The sequence below is a fragment of the Oncorhynchus masou genome, chromosome 27, assembly GCF_036934945.1.
Source record: "Oncorhynchus masou masou isolate Uvic2021 chromosome 27, UVic_Omas_1.1, whole genome shotgun sequence".
NCBI classification, from domain to species: domain Eukaryota; kingdom Metazoa; phylum Chordata; class Actinopteri; order Salmoniformes; family Salmonidae; genus Oncorhynchus; species Oncorhynchus masou.
The window spans coordinates 61236617-61253729 of NC_088238.1; the positions used below are offsets into that span (position 1 = coordinate 61236617).

A 17113-nucleotide genomic window follows, 5' to 3' on the forward strand; every position below is an offset into this window, starting at 1 on the left:
ACATACACACACACATATATATACAGTGAGGGTTTTCCACCATTTTAAAGTAGTCAACTGGGTGGGGATACTAATGGGTTGTGAGCAATCAGCCAATGATCAAACCATTGTCTTCTTTTTTAAATTTGGTGCCATGTTTTTTAATTTTTTTAAATGACTTTAATCTATATCACCGCCATCTTGTGGTCATGATAACTTAATGACACACATGATTTGTTTAGGATGGATATAGCATAAAAATGGAGACAGCGTCAATGGCGCTGCCCATTCTGTCACAGACACCACAATGGCACAGATACAAAGAGGAGACCTCTTTACTTCTGTGAGTTCACATGCTATCTGAAATCATTACAAAAGACGAGAACTCTGTCCAACTCTATGGCCTCACATGCTATCTGAAATCATTACAAAAGACGAGAACTCTGTCCAACTCTATGGCCTCACATGCTATCTGAAATCATTACAAAAGACGAGAACTCTGTCCAACTCTATGGCCTCACATGCCATTTGAAATCATTTCAAATACTTTCTGTGTTTTGAGTTTACCAGTAGCAATGGAACTAATATAATAGTCTGGCAGTCCAAGCGAGCAAAAAAAAAAGAAGAAAAAGCTAAATACTATTTGAACCCAGATGTGGTATTGAGTAACACAGCCAATAAGAGCAAGCGAACTATAAGCGACAGACAACCAGAGACATTCAGGGCAGAACACACAGTGCAGTAGTTAATAGACAGTAAACCTCTCCATTAAAACACCTTTAGTCCAATGTGTGTATTTATACTAGTGATATATTTGACATTTTATTCGTCAGCTCATTGTGTGTGTTCTTGCATCAGTGTGTGTGTGTGTGTGTGTGTGTGTGTGGTGTCCCTTTGCGGTTTGTGTGTGTGTGTCCATGTGTGTGTGTGTCCCTTGCGGTTTGTGTGTGTTCCGTGTGTGTGTGTGTGTGGTCCGTGTGTGTGTGTCCTTGTGTGTGCGCATTGTGTGTGTGTGTGTGTCCCTTGCGCATTGTGGGTGTGTGTGTGTGTCCCTTGCGCATTGTGTGTGTGTGTGTTTTCCATGTGTGTGTGTCCCTTGCGCATTGTGTGTCCCTTGCGGTGTGTGTGTCCTCTCCTCAGCCCATTGGACATTCAGGCAGTCTAAAACTATCTGGAACAGGGCTGTCTAGTTTACAGACAATCTTGTAGATGGATTTCTTCCAGCAGGGGTCACTATCTCTCCCAGTCTGTATCGCCATGTAGAACTCTCTCAGTGCTAACTCTGCTATCTCCACAAACCTGTTAGGAACCTAGAGAGAGACAGAGAGAGACAGAGAGAGAGAAAAATAGAGAGAGAAATAGAGAGAGAGAGAGAGAAGGTGCCGGGAGAGAAATAGAGAGAGAGGAGGAAGGAGAGGGGGAGGGTGAGAGAGAGAGACGTTCAATGTGCATGTATAAGAGAGATACACAGTGACAGATAGCTAGTCCCTACACCCCTCACACTTACTTGGTAGTCGTTGCTCTTGTTATAATGCATGTTCAGTATGCGATAGAGCTCCGTGTCTCTCCCCAGGCGGAGAGGGGGCTCTCTGCCCTCTCTCCCCAGGCAGGGTGCACCGTCGCGGGCAGCCTGTCTGGCGAAGCGTTCCATCTGGATGTAGAAGAACTCACGGAAGTTACTGAACCACTTGATGAGCTGGGAGGTCACGCAGCGGTTGAACTAACAGGTGTGAAAGAGAAATGGAGAGAGAGAGAGTGTAATGGAGAGAGAGAGAGTAATGAAGAGAGAGAGAGTAATGGAGAGTACGTGAGATGAAGAGAGAGAGAGAGTAATGGAGAGAAAGAGTAATTGAGAGAGAGAGAGAGTAATGGAGAGAAAGAGAGATGAGAGAGAGTAATGGAGAGAGAGTAATGGATAGAGAGAAAGAGAGATGAGGAGAGAGAGAGTAATGGAGAGAGAGAAAGAGAGATGAGGAGAGAGAGAGTAATGGAGAGAAAGAGAGATGAGGAGAGAGAGAGTAATGGAGAGAAAGAGAGATGAAGAGAGACAGAGTAATGGAGAGAAAAAGAGATGAGGAGAGAGAGAGAGTAATGGAGAGAGAAAGAGAGAGAGTAATGGAGAGAGAGAGAGTAATGGAGAGAGAAAGAGAAATGGAGAGTGAAAGAGAGATGAGGAGAGAGAGAGAGTAATGGAGAGAGAGAGAGTAATGGAGAGAGAAAGAGAGAGAGTAATGGAGAGAGAAAGAGAGAGAGTAATGGAGAGAGAAAGAGAAATGGAGAGAGAAAGAGAGATGAGGAGAGAGAGAGAAATGGAGAGAGAAAGAGAGATGAGGAGAGAGAGAAAAATGGAGAGAGAAAGAGAGATGAGGAGAGAGAGAGAGTAATGGAGAGAGAAGAGAGAGAGTAATGGAGAGAGAAAGAGAGAGAGTAATGGAGAGAGAAAAAGAGAGAGAAAGAGAGAGAGTAATGGAGTGAGAAAGAGAGAGAGTAATGGAGAGAAAGAGATGAAGAGAAAGAGAGTAATGGAAAGAGAGAAAAAGAGATGAGGAGAAAGAGAGAGTAATGGAGAGAGAGTAATGGAGAGAGAGAAAGAGAGATGAGGAGAGAGAGAGTAATGGAGAGAGAGAAAGAGAGAGTAATGGAGAGAGAAAGAGATGAAGAGAAAGAGAGTAATGGAGAGAGAAAAAGAGATGAGGAGAGAGAGAGTAATGGAGAGAGAAAGAGAGAGAGAGAGTAATGGAGAGAGAGTAATGGAGAGAGAGAAAGAGAGATGAGGAGAGAGAGAGTAATGGAGAGAGAGAAAGAGAGATGAGGAGAGAGAGAGTAATGGAGGGAGAGAGAAAGAGAGAAATGGAGAGAGAAAGAGTGAGAGTAATGGAGAGAGAAAGAGAGAGAAATGGAGAGAGAAAGAGAGAGAAATGGAGAGAGAAAGAGAGAGAGAGAGTAATGGAGAGAGAGTAATGGAGAGAGAGAAAGAGAGATGAGGAGAGAGAGAGTAATGGAGGGAGAGAGAAAGAGAGAGAGTAATGGAGAGAAAAAGAGAGAAATGGAGAGAGAAAGAGAGAGAGTAATGGAGAGAGAAAGAGAGAGAAATGGAGAGAGAAAGAGAGAGAGTAATGGAGAGAGAAAGAGAGAAAGAGAGATGAGGAGAGAGAGAGTAATGGAGGGAGAGAGAAAGAGAGAGTAATGGAGAGAAAAAGAGAGAAATGGAGAGAAATGGAGAGAGAAAGAGAAATGGAGAGAAAGAGAGAGATGAGAGAAAGAGAGAGTAATGGAGAGAGAAAGAGAGAGTAATGGAGAAAGAGAGAGAGTAATGGAGAGAGAAAGAGAGAAATGGAGAGAGAAAGAGAGAGTAATGGAGAGAGAAAGAGAGAGAGTAATGGAGAGAGAAAGAGAGAGTAATGGAGAGAGAAAGAGAGAGAGTAATGGAGAGAGAAAGAGAGAAATGGAGAGAGAAAGAGAGAGAAATGGAGAGAGAAAGAGAGAGAGTAATGGAGGGAGAAAGAGAAATGGAGAGAGAAAGAGAGTAATGGAGAGAGAGTAATGGAGAGAGAAAGAGAGATGAGGAGAGAGAGTAATGGAGAGAGAGAGATGAAGAGAAAGAGAGTAATGGAAAGAGAGAGAGAGAGTAATGGAGAGAGAAAAAGAGATGAGGAGAGAGAGAGAGTAATGGAGAGAGAAAGAGAGAGAGAGAGTAATGGAGAGAGAAAAAGAGATGAGGAGAGAGAGTAATGGAGAGAGAGAGTAATGGAGAGAGAAAGAGAGAAATGGAGAGAGAAAGAGAAAGAGAGAGTAATGGAGAGAGAAAGAGAGAGAGAGAGAGTAATGGAGAGAAAGAGAGTAATGGAGAGAGAAAGAGTGAGAGTAATGGAGAGAGAAAGAGAGAGAGAAATGGAGAGAAAGACAGTAATGGAGAGAGAACGAGAGAGAAAGAGAGAGTAATGGAGAGAGAAAGAGAGAGAAAGAGAGAGTAATGGAGAGAGTAATGGAGAGAAAGAGAGTAATGGAGAGAGAAAGAGAGAGTAATGGAGAGAGAAAGAGAGAGAAAGAGAGAGAGTAATGGAGAGAGAAAGAGAGAGAAAATGGAGAGAGAAAGAGAGAGAGTAATGGAGAGAGAAAGAGAGAGAGTAATGGAGAGAGAAAGAGAGAGAGTAATGGAGAGAGGGAGAGAGAGTGTAATGGAGAGAGAGTGTAATGGAGAGAGAAAGAGAGAGTGTAATGGAGAGAGTGAGTAATGGAGAGAGAAAGAGAGAGTGTAATGGAGAGAGAGTGTAATGGAGAGAGAAAGAGAGAGTGTAATGGAGAGAGAGTGTAATGGAGAGAGAAAGAGAGAGTGTAATGGAGAGAGAGTGTAATGGAGAGAGAAAGAGAGAGTGTAATGGAGAGAGGGAGAGAGAGTGTAATGGAGAGAGAAAGAGAGAGAGAGGAATGTCCAGAGATCACAGACTGATACAATACAACTGTATCAAAGTTTAGTTGTAGTTGATTATACTGCACTGAAACTGAATACCTTGACATCAGGGAAGGGCTCACTGACCGTACAAAATATTAGGAACACCTGCTCTTTCCATTTCATTTTATCTTTATTTTACCTTTATTTAACCAGGCAAGTTAGTGACGAACTAATTCTTATTTTCAATGACGGCCTAGGAACAGTGGGTTAACTGCCTGTTCAGGGGCAGAACGACAGATTTGTACCTTGTCAGCTCGGGGATTCGAACTTGCAACCTTTCGGTTACTAGTCTAACACCCTAACCACTAGGCTACCCTGCCGCCTCTACACTCTAACCACTAGGCTACCCTGCCGCCTCTACACTCTAACCACTAGGCTACCCTGCCACCTCTACACTCTAACCACTAGGCTACCCTGCTCCCTCTACACTCTAACCACTAGGCTACCTGCCCCCTCTACACTCTAACCACTAGGCTACCTGCCCCCTCTACACTCTAACCACTAGGCTACCTGCCCCCTCTACACTCTAACCACTAGGCTACCCTGCCGCCTCTACACTCTAACCACTAGGCTACCCTACCTCCTCTACACTCTAACCACTAGGCTACCCTACCTCCTCTACACTCTAACCACTAGGCTAGCTGGCCCCTCTACACTCTAACCACTAGGCTACCTGCCCCCTCTACACTCTAACCACTAGGCTACCTGCCCCCTCTACACTCTAACCACTAGACTACCCTGCCTCCTCTACACTCTAACCACTAGGCTACCTGCCTCCTCTACACTCTAACCACTAGGCTACCTGGCCCCTCTAACACTCTATCCACCTAGGCTACCTGCCCCCTCTACACTCTAACCACTAGACTACCCTGCCACCTCTACACTCTAACCACTAGGCTACCTGCCCCCTCTACACTCTAACCACTAGGCTACCTGCCGCCCCAATGACAGACGGACCAGGTGATTCCAGCTGAAAAGCTACGATCCCTTTTTGACGTCACTTCAATCCGTGTAGATGAAGGGAAACGGGTTAAAGAAGGACTTTTAAGCCTCGAAACAAAAAAAGATTGAGTCTGTGTTAAACAAATGATTTTAAGCCTTGAGACAATTGAGACATGGATTGTGTCTGTGTGCCATTCAGAAGGTGAACGGGCAAGACATAATATTTAAGTGCCTTTGAACGCGGTGCAAGGCGCGATGGTTTGTGTCAAGAACTACAACGCTGCTGGGTTTTTCCACAGTTTCCTGTGTTTATCAAGAATGGTCCGACACCCAAAGGACATCCAGCCAACTTGACACAACTTGTGGGAAGCATTGAAGTCAACATGAGCCAGCATCCCTGTGGAACGCTTTCAACGTCTTGTAGAGTCCATGTGTGTGTGTGTGTGTGTAATACCTTGACATCAGGGAAGTAAGTCTTGAGCGTGTTAGAGCTGGGGTATCTAGCGTAGAAGAACATCAGTTTGGCTTTCTTCAGATGACAGGGGGACAAACCCTCCTGAAAGTGACCACAGTTAAGGAGTAGCACGGAGATTACACACACACACACACACACACACACACACACACACACACACACACACACACACACACACACACACACACACACACACACACACACACACACACACACACACACACACACACACACACACACGTTCTCACTCCTCCTCCAAAAAAAAGGATATTGAACCCGGGCCGAGATACATCCCAGAATCCATCCCGCCGTCCCTTCCTCCTCCTCTCATCCCTCCCTCCCTCTCATGATGACGTTCCAGCCGGTCCAATCCCTCCATCACAGCGAGGGGAGGGAAGGAGGGACGAGAGGAAGAGGAGGATGGGGTGAGGAGGCAGGGGAAAGGGTTCATAACGTTCCCTTTGTGGAGAGGATGAAGGTGAGAGAGAGAACGAGTGAAGAGCTGCTGCATGGTGTAGTGGAGGAGGGGGAGGGGGAGCGGGCAGGAGGAGGGCGGGAGGAAGGGGGAGGAGTCCTTATGACAAGAGGAGGGGGGGAGGAGGGCGGGGTGGGTGTGGTGGTGAGGGGGGTGAGGCTGGCAGAGAGGGGGGAAGGGTTGAGGAGGGAGAAGAGGGTTTTTAGTTCGGTTGTTAGGGTGGTTGTTGAGGGGTAGAAGATGGTTTCGGCGGTTGTCGGGGCGACGGGTAATCAACGGCAACGCTTCAGATTGTTCCTGGTGGTGGGGGGGCGGAGCTCTGTTCGAGTGGGGAGGTGAACCTCCACCCCGTTCTCTCTCCCTCCTCTCTCTCAGGGCTGCCCACACTCCTCCTCTGCCTCCTCCCTCGTTCCCTCCCTCTCTGGGTGACAGGGTGAAAGGATGAATGGAGGGAGGTAGAGGTTCGTTTTGGGTGTATAGACGGAGGACCCTATCGACGACTCGAGCTACAGCGCTTCCCAGTTCCTGTTTCAAAGCTTGGGCAAACTTCTGCTCCCCTCCAAAACGCTCCCATTCCCCCCTCATCACCCCGCACCCCATCCACACTGCCACCCTCTCCAGAACCCCCTCCAAAAACACCCCGCCTCCTCCATTCGCGTTCCTCTGTTCTTCACTCCTTTTCTCATGGTCCCTTGCTTTTCGGTCTCGTTTAGCGATGCCTGGGAAATGGGGAGAAGAGGGGATGAAGGGAAGAGAGAGATCGTCTATTTCTCCCACCTCCTCTTCTGCTGTCTCCTCCTCCTCTTTGTCCGTCTCTCCATCACCATCCTCCTCCTGCTCTCCTCCGGTCCACCTCTTCTCCTCCTGAGCGGGTCTCTCTCCGAATGCTTTCCATACTTTCTCCTGCAAGGCCTTCAGTCTTTCTCTCGCCTCTTCCAACTGTTCCTTCAGCTCCTCTCTCTCCCTTCTCCTCCCTTTCTCCCTGTTCCCCCTCTCCGCACTCCTCCTCCCTTTCTCCACCTCTTCTTCCTCTAAGCCTATCTCTCCATCTCCTTTAACTAGACTCTCCAGTCTCAATCGCTTCACTCTCATCATGTCATAACTCCAGTCCGCCACTAGGGCGTCACCGCTCAGCCTCTTCCCCCCCACCTCTACCAAGCGTCCACCCATCCCCTCCTTTTCTTCCTCCATCCCTTCCTCTTCCCTGTTATATCTGTCTAGGTGTAATTCCCCCCCAGACCTCATGGGGGCTCCACCAGGCTGCAGCAGGTGGTGGATGAGGGGGTAGGAGGGGTTGGCTCCAGGGTAGGGTGCACCGTGCCCCCCTCCAGAGGGTGTGAGGTGTCTGGGGAGGTCAAGGGTGGTGGAGGGGTCAGGGTAAAGGTCAAAGGGACGACCAAACAGATCACAAGGGGAATCCATGGAACCTTCTATTCCCCTCGTCAATGACTGTTTCTGGAAAGAGAGAAAATATTAAACTGGTTAGAAATCAAGTTTGTGTTTAAAAGTGATAGGAACCCCATTGTGACCGTACCTTACACCAAATGTCAGGCACCTGGAACACTCAGGTGTGACAAACTGAGTAAACCCATAACACAGTTAGAATTTAGAATTTAGAACACAGTTAGAATTTAGAATTTAGAACACAGTTAGAATTTAGAACACAGTTAGAATTTAGAACACAGTTAGAATTTAGAACACAGTTAGAATTTAGAACACAGTTAGAATTTATCGAGGGAGATCTGACTGTTTATTCAGATGTTTTACCCCAACAGTGCGCCCCCCCCCCCACACACACACACACGACAGAGAGAGATGACAACAGTGGAGGTAGAGAGGTAGCAGTGTGAAAGCAGTAGTCCTACTCGACAGTGATAACAACACACACGCATTTTACTGTACTTCTATCACATAACATGCCGGACAGGCAGGCAGAAAGAGACAGGCAGGCAGAAAGAGACAGGCAGGCAGACACACACACAGAGAGACAGACAGAGAGAGAGACAGACAGGCAGACAGAGACAGGCAAGCAGACACACACAGAGAGACAGACAGAGAGAGAGACAGGCAGACAGAAAGAGACAGGCAAGCAGACACACACACACACACACACAGAGAGACAGACAGACACAGAGAGACAGGCAGGCAGAAAGAAACAGGCAAGTAGACACACAGACAGAGAGACAGAGAGACAGACAGACACACAGGGAGACAGGCAGACACACAGAGAGACAGGCAGGCAGAAAGAGACAGGCAAGTAGACACACACACACACACACAGAGACAGAGAGACAAAAGAGAAAAGTGACATTTTAAATAGGATTTTAGTCTAGCTATAATCCATAAATTCATTCAACTAAATGCGTGGCAGTTTAACCCTACAGCGAACAGGTCACATCAGTCACCATGGTAGGGGGTTATTATAATTCCGTTGCAACATTAACTATATAATCCAACAGTTTAAAAATAGGTGAATATCAATTATTCAAATTATTTCTCTTTTCACAGTTGTGTTCGTTTGGGTGTCACTGACTAGGCTAATACCTATTGGGTCCATAAAATGGGGTAGAAGTCGTCATTGTAAATAAGAATTTGTTCTTAACTGACTTGCCTAGTTAAATAAAAAGGTTATACATGTCAGCTTGCAAAACATCAACAGACCTACCACCCTGTTGTCAGCTAGCAACACATCAACAGACCTACCACCCTGTTGTCAGCTAGCAACACATCAACAGACATGTAATAAAAGTAATGTACATTGTAATAAATGTAATAAAAGTCTGTACATTGCAATATTAATGTCCAATAGGTACAAATGGACTGACTGGGGAGGTGATTTCACCACAATCCAAGTCCTGCAATATGAGCTACAATGCTAATATGAGCTACAATGCTAATATGAGCTACAATGCTAACATGAGCTACAATGCTAATATCAGCTACAATGCTAATATCTGTTATCCCTACCGGCCAAGCCCTCCCTAACCCGGACGACGTTGGGCCAATTGTGCATCGCACCACGGACCTCTTGGTCGCGGCTGGTTGCGACGGAGCCTGGGCGCGATCCCAGAGTCTCTGGTGGCACAGCTAGCGCTGCAGTACAGCGCCCTTCACCACTGTGCCACCCGGGAGGCCCCAACTGTGCTAATTGATTTGTTCAGTGATTTCCTGAATTCAACACACACACACACACAAACATGAAGTGCCTGCGGGTTGCCTACCCCGATCCTTAGAGGTATTACAGTCAAAGCTTATGAACTGAATGTTGTATTTTGAATTTCCATACATCAATGACACTAACAAAAAGAGATTGAATCGTCCAGCAACATGCGCAGTAAATGCTGACGCGTCTTTGGTGATGAAAGGTAATCAACGGATCAGGCCACTGAATGCTGTGAAATGGGCTTGGATGTGTGACATGTTCAAGCTGCCTTGGCTGAAGACTGTGGCCTTCAGTGGTACCCGGAAACAAGGGCCTTACTTGGGGATTGCAGCAGTAGTCTCTCAGCATGTGCGGTATTGTAACCACTCAAATTCGTACCAACAGCTGCGGACACAAGCACTGACTTATCGTCACTTTGTCGACTTGTACCATTCTTCAGTCTTGTCTGGGATATCTATTTTAGTTGACAAGCCTGTGTTGTGTCAGAAATACATGAATAAAAAGGAATTTACCCCCTGACATGAGACTTAAATTTACCTTAGACCTTTTGAATCACAAGCTCTTATACCACAAAAGTTTGAATTTTGTTTTTATAATTAACAATAAAACATTTTTAAAACGTTGTTTATACAAAAAAACTTGACTGTGGCCTTTGAAAGCAGTGATAGTTGCATCCTTCCTCGAAACAGTCTGTGGATACAGGGTGGTAGGTCTGTTGATGTGTTGCTAGCTGACAACAGGGTGGTAGGTCTGTTGATGTGTTGCTAGCTGACAACAGGGTGGTAGGTCTGTTGATGTGTTGCTAGCTGACAACAGGGTGGTAGGTTTTGTTGATGTGTTGCTAGCTGACAACAGGGTGGTAGGTTTGTTGATGTGTTGCTAGCTGACAACAGGGTGGTAGGTCTGTTGATGTGTTGCTAGCTGACAACAGGGTGGTAGGTCTGTTGATGTGTTGCTAGCTGACAACAGGGTGGTAGGTTTTGTTGATGTGTTGCTAGCTGACAACAGGGTGGTAGATTTTGTTGATGTGTTGCTAGCTGACAACAGGGTGGTAGGTTTGTTGATGTGTTGCTAGCTGACAACAGGGTGGTAGGTCTGTTGATGTGTTGCTAGCTGACAACAGGGTGGTAGGTCTGTTGATGTGTTGCTAGCTGACAACAGGGTGGTAGGTCTGTTGATGTGTTGCTAGCTGACAACAGGGTGGTAGGTCTGTTGATGTGTTGCTAGCTGACAACAGGGTGGTAGGTTTGTTAATGTGTTGCTAGCTGACAACAGGGTGGTAGGTTTTGTTGATGTGTTGCTAGCTGACAACAGGGTGGTAGGTTTTGTTGATGTGTTGCTAGCTGACAACAGGGTGGTAGGTTTTGTTGATGTGTTGCTAGCTGACAACAGGGTGGTAGGTTTTGTTGATGTGTTGCTAGCTGACAACAGGGTGGTAGGTTTGTTGATGTGTTGCTAGCTGACAACAGGGTGGTAGGTTTTGTTGATGTGTTGCTAGCTGACAACAGGGTGGTAGGTTTTGTTGATGTGTTGCTAGCTGACAACAGGGTGGTAGGTTTGTTGATGTGTTGCTAGCTGACAACAGGGTGGTAGGTTTTGTTGATGTGTTGCTAGCTGACAACAGGGTGGTAGATTTTGTTGATGTGTTGCTAGCTGACAACAGGGTGGTAGGTTTGTTGATGTGTTGCTAGCTGACAACAGGGTGGTAGGTTTTGTTGATGTGTTGCTAGCTGACAACAGGGTGGTAGGTTTTGTTGATGTGTTGCTAGCTGACAACAGGGTGGTAGGTTTGTTGATGTGTTGCTAGCTGACAACAGGGTGGTAGGTTTTGTTGATGTGTTGCTAGCTGACAACAGGGTGGTAGGTTTTGTTGATGTGTTGCTAGCTGACAACAGGGTGGTAGGTTTGTTGATGTGTTGCTAGCTGACAACAGGGTGGTAGGTTTTGTTGATGTGTTGCTAGCTGACAACAGGGTGGTAGGTTTTGTTGATGTGTTGCTAGCTGACAACAGGGTGGTAGGTTTTGTTGATGTGTTGCTAGCTGACAACAGGGTGGTAGGTTTTGTTGATGTGTTGCTAGCTGACAACAGGGTGATAGGTTTTGTTGATGTGTTGCTAGCTGACAACAGGGTGGTAGGTTTTGTTGATGTGTTGCTAGCTGACAACAGGGTGGTAGGTTTGTTGCTCTAAAGTTCCCACAGCCCAGCAGACTCACCTGGGGACAGAGGGATGGACACATGTTGGGTTTTGCTAAAAGTCTCAGAAACTTGTCCAGGGAGGAGAGAGCATGAGGATCAAACACAATCCAACAACTGTCCCTGGATAATATACTGTCATCACACGGGCAGACTGCCACAGTGAATAATTTTTTCATTTAACTAGACAAGTCAGTTAAAAACAAACTGTTATATACAATGACAGCCTAGGAACAGTGGGTTTAACAGCCTTGTTCAGTGGGCAGAACAACAGATTATTTACCTTGTCACGCTCTGGGATTCAATCTAGCAACCTTGCGGTTACTGGCCCAAACACTCTAACCACTAGGCTACCTGCCGCCACAGTGAAGGAGGTTTACTCGGAGTACAACATATTTAACAGTGCTCTGGAGAGATCGCAGGGACTGGCTCTGGGTGTCCTTGGACCAGTCTGTATCTAGCACCTGAAGTGTGACGGATAGAGGTGTCGAGTCTCCTAGAAAGAGAGCTGCCCTCCCACTAGCACAGGGTCCCCTGCCTACTATCAAAAATAAAATAAAATGTTATTTGTCATGCGTCAAATAAAACAGGCGTAAACGTCACAGTGAAATGCTTACTTACAAGCCCTTTCCCAACTATGCAAAGATAAAAATTACTTGGGCCACCTTCTGGTCGGATGCCATGCAGGTGCCACACCAGGCGGTGATGCAGCCAGTCAAGATGCTCTCAATGGTGCAGCTGTATAACATTTTGAAGATCTGAGGGGCCAATACCAAATATTTTTAGCCTCCTGAAGGGGAAAGAGGCGTTGTCGTGCCCTCTTCACCACTGCTTAAGTGTGTTTGGACCATGATAGGTCCTTAGTGATGTGGACACCGAGGAACTTGTTATGGTGCAATGTAAAAGAAAACAATAACATCATGACTTACTGACACGGGAGTGTTCCTGCTGGAAGCAAGCCTCAACCTGGATGCAGACACATCTCCTGCCTTAGATGCAGCCATACATCTCCTTCAGGCTCCAAGAAATCATTAAATCTATAGTTTGCTAAGCTGTTATTTTTATTATGGCACCACGTCTCATCTCACTAACAATTGCTATGGCGAACAGCAAATTCCACTATTGTGGCTAATCCTTATTGTGGCTAGCTTCATATAAGGGACCTCTTCCATCATGGCAGCATCTTCCTTATTTGACTGTGGTTAACTGCTAGGTTAGCTGCTAGGTTAGCTGCTAGTTTCGATGCCTGTGATCGCTGAGACCTAATTTTGCAGCCCAACTGCTTCAAAAATGGATGTATAGAATTAGCCTAGCTAGCTAGCTAGCCTAATTTACATCCCTCTTAAATGAGGTATCCACGATGGCTTTAATTCAGAAAGTAGGCTACACCTCCGAGTTACATCTGAAAGAGGGTTGGCAACAACACCTCCTCCACACTGACTCTTAACACAGGTGCACCCCAGGGGTGTGTCCTCAGTCCTCTGCTGTACTCCCTTAGGTGCCCCCCAGGGATGTGTCCTCAGTCCTCTGCTGTACTCCCTTAGGGGCCCCCCAGGGGTGTGTCCTCAGACCTCTGCTGTACTCCCTTAGGGGCCCCTCAGGGGTGTGTCCTCAGTCCTCTGCTCTACTTCCTGTTCTCCAACGACTGTGGGGTTTTGCACGACGCAAACGCCATTATCTCGTCTCCATGATGACACCACGGTTGTAGGCCCGATAACCAACAACTACGAGTCAGCCTATAGGGAGGAGGTAAGTGAACTGGCATTGTGGTGTCATGAGTTGATTGTTGACTTCGGGAAGCAGAGGGGGGACATGCTCCAATCCACATCTATGGGAGTAGAGAGAATGATGAGTTTTAAGTTTGTCAGCGTCCACATCACAGAGGACTTGTCATGGATCAACCATCAGTCTTGTCAAGAGGTTGCAACAGCGTCTCTACTTCCTAAGGGGGCTGAAGAAATTTGGCATTCCACCCCAGGTCCTCTCCAAATACTCCCGCTGCAGCATTGAGAGCATTTGCATCATGGCCTGGTACGGGAATTGCTCCTTCCACGACCGCAAGGCCCCTCCAGCGGGCCCAGTACGTCACTGGGACGGTGCTCCCACCCATCCAGGACCTCTCCTCGAAACGGTGCCTGAGGAAGGCGCACAGCGTCAAGGACCACAGCCACGAGCTGTTCTCTCCTTTTACCGTCGAGCAAACGGTATCGGAGCATGAGGTCTGATACCAAAAGGCTCAGAGACCGTTTCTGTCTCCAAGCCATCAGACTTGCTGAACAGTTGAACTGGACTGACTACCTGCTCTGATTCTCCACACACACACACACACACACAAACACACACACACACACACACACACACACACACTATAAATTGTGCCTTCCTGTATTATACTTTGGCTAAAATATGTATTATATTCTACTGAGCCATTTACTTTATGTGCAAATTCTTCTCTTTTATTTAGTATTGTTGTTGCATTGTCGAGAAGGAACCTGCAAGTAAGCATATCATTGGACCACGAATACCGTGCGTACCCTGTACATACGACTAATAAAACGCGACTAGCTAACGTGAGCTCGCTAACGTGAGCTCGCCAACACGCATTGCTTCTGACACGATCCTGCTTGCTTTACATCTGACAGATCATTTAGCTACCGTAGCTAGCTAGATAGTCATATTTTATGATACTTGAAGTTTAGTTCATTATCTAGCTAGCTAACTAGCTAGCGAAGTGTAAAATGTAGAGTGACTGTAAAACGCAGCTAGCTAGCTACCTAAGTGTAAAAATGTAGAGGGACTGTAAAACGCAGCTAGCTAGCTACCTAAGTGTAAAAATGTAGAGTGACTGTAAAACGCAGCTAGCTAGCTACGTAAGTGTAAAAATGTAGAGTGACTGTAAAACGCAGCTAGCTAGCTACCTAAGTGTAAAATGTAGAGTGACTGTAAAATGCAGCTAGCTAGCTACTTACGTGTAAAATGTAGAGGGACTGTAAAACACAGCTATCTAGCTACCTAAGAGTAAAATGTAGAGTGACTGTAAAACGCAGCTAGATAGCTAGCTAGCTAGCTAGCTAAGTGTAAAAATGTAGAGTGACTGTAAAACGCAGCTAGCTACCTAAGTGTAAAATGTAGAGTGACTGTAAAACACAGCTAGCTAGCTAGCTACCTAAGTGTAAAAATGTAGAGTGACTGTAAAACGCAGCTAGCTAGCTACTTCAGTGTAAAATGTAGAGTCTGACTGTAAAATGCAACTAGCTAGCCAGCCAACTCAACTTTCAGTTGTAGCCAAGCTAGTTAGCTTGTAACATTAGCTTACCGTGCTTTTCTGTCCAACTGGACATTCCTCTCACCAATCCCGGCCGACTCCTTCTCGCCTACTCCCGTCCCTCGGTCTTCTTCTAGGTTCAAAACCATATGGCTGTAGCCCGGTGTCTTATTGTCAGAAGAAACCCACTCATAACACTGCTACCTGGTGTAGCTAGTCAGTCAATGGCTCAGTGTTCCAAAGTTGTTCACCCGATTCTACGTCAAGCAAGGACAATGTTCCATTTGTTTGTTTTCACGGTGCGTGTTTCGGCACAGCAGCATAAAATAGATTTTATCTCCAATTTCTAATGTCAGGAAAATATAGTGACACTGATACATGTATGCTCTGCACATGATTGTTTTTTTGGGGGGGTGGGAGGTGCTAATGTTAAACATGATCTTTAAATGTTGAACAACGTTATGTCATACTGAACGCAGCCCAGGCAAGTGCAACGGCACTGTGGCATTGATCAACCAATGGTGTGTTAGATAACAGCTCCATATATTTGGTTGACGCCCCCCTCATTATCATATTGGAGGAAGAAATACAGAAACAAATCATATCAATTAAAATAACAAAAATAAACTGCTATTAATTATTCATCTGTTTGCATTCATTCATCTGTTTATATGAGCATTTATTTATGTATTTATCTATTTGTGTGCTTTCATTCATTTCTAATTATGCCAGGTTTAGTCCTCCATAATGAGCAGCTGCCTTCCATTAATTATCGGTGCACGTACAGTATGTCGCAGTTGATAATAGGCTAGGCTACATAAACATGGACGGACACGCGCACACACAGGTCAGTGCACTCACAGCAAAGGACATACGGAGTAGTCAAGTGTAGACAAACCAAAAGTAGAATTGACTTAAAACAATAACTCACTCAATTGGATAACACCCCGCACGGAAACCGACTCTTCTCTCTCTGTGAGAATGTTAGAACCGGTTAGTTCTGAGGTGTTCTAGTGTTCCTCTTCCCGTTTATCTGTCTGCTACCGCTCCTCTCGTGCCCTTCTGTTTGCTCTGGTCAGTGCATCCGCTCCGTAGGAAAGCAAAGCCCTGCGCGCTGTGTTTCCTGTTATTGCTGCTCCTCGTTGTCAACCCCCCTCTCTCTTTCTAACTCTGTCCCTCTCTCCATCTGTTATTCCTATATCTCTCTGTCTATCTCTAGCTTCCTAACATACAGTATCTCCCCGTGACACGCTTTGAAAAGGTGCGCGAGGGCGGGCTCGCGAGCTGTTGTCCACTTCACAGCACGGCTGGCATTAACCCCCTTGTTCCCTATCTCCTCTTCCTCTCTGTCCATTATGTAGACTAAAGTATAGCTACGTGATATAGGATGAACTAACGACTTGCCTTGTTCCCTATCTCCTCTTTCTCTCTGTCCATTAAGTAGACTAAAGTATAGCTACGTGATATAGGATGAACTAACGACTTGCCAAAACTGAAATTCACTGGGATTATTTATATATATATATATTTGTGGCTGTAGGACTGAGGGTATATCCAGGGGGTAGTTAGTTACTGGGGCAACTAAACTTCATACTCACTCTCCACGTGGGCAGATATCCCAGTAGTGGAATCCTGGCTCCTGTCCTATCACAGAGCAGAGTTCACATTCCCTCGGTCTCTCATTGGCTCTTTAAAACGACCATTATAAACAGTTGGTTTAGACTACAGTTTGACAGATTTTAATCAGTCCCAAATGACACCCTGATTTTAGGTCCCGGTCAAGGAAATAGGGTGTAATTTGGGATAAAACGAATGACTGACAGCCGAAACTCATAGCCTCGCTTGAAGGAGTCAAATTTTAACTATTTTTTGGGGGGTTATCTCTAGAAGAAAAACATTGATTTATTTGTAGACAGCATTTATTCACATGAAGGGCCCAGACAGCAAATATGGACAACTTTATTGGCTACATGGACAATGTGTTTTATTGTCACCTTGGCTTGGTTAATGCCAGGGTCCTGTCAGCTTTTAGGGCCTTGTGGTTGATAGAAGGGTTAATGACTCACTAACAAATAGCAATCATCATCTCACCTGTTCATCTACTGTCGTCTGTAGCCCGTAACACACACCTGCCTCACTCTGTCCCTCATCCCTCCCATCCTCCATC

At 46.0% G+C, this 17113-nt stretch overlaps 1 protein-coding gene across 2 annotated transcripts; it reads right to left on the minus strand.

Moving 5' to 3' along the window:
- Nucleotides 1-1104: 1104 nt before the first annotated feature.
- Nucleotides 1105-16260, minus strand: LOC135516472 (prospero homeobox protein 1-like). 2 transcript variants are annotated; one of them, XM_064940807.1, is made up of 5 exons: nucleotides 15878-16260; nucleotides 6121-7779; nucleotides 5829-5936; nucleotides 1487-1699; nucleotides 1105-1289 (listed from the first exon to the last, which is right to left on the minus strand). In XM_064940807.1, exons 2-5 carry the CDS (start codon nucleotides 7744-7746, stop codon nucleotides 1116-1118), a joined length of 2121 nt encoding a protein of 706 aa, XP_064796879.1. In that variant the 5' UTR covers nucleotides 7747-7779; nucleotides 15878-16260; the 3' UTR covers nucleotides 1105-1115. The 2 variants fall into 2 exon arrangements, with proteins under 2 accessions (XP_064796879.1, XP_064796880.1); XM_064940808.1 differs by lacking the exon at nucleotides 15878-16260 and adding an exon at nucleotides 9292-9516.
- Between the last annotated feature and the right edge of the window lie 853 nt (nucleotides 16261-17113).

Coding starts and splice junctions, on each gene's coding strand:
- LOC135516472 (XM_064940807.1), bottom strand. CDS start 7,746: ATGGATTCCCCTTGTGATCTGTTTGGTCGTCCCTTTGACCTTTACCCT. Junction 5,937..6,120: donor TGTATCTCGGCCCGGGTTCA/ATATCCTTTTTT, acceptor AACTGTGGTCAC/TTTCAGGAGGGTTTGTCCCC. Junction 1,700..5,828: donor CTTACTTCCCTGATGTCAAG/GTATTACACACA, acceptor CACACCTGTTAG/TTCAACCGCTGCGTGACCTC.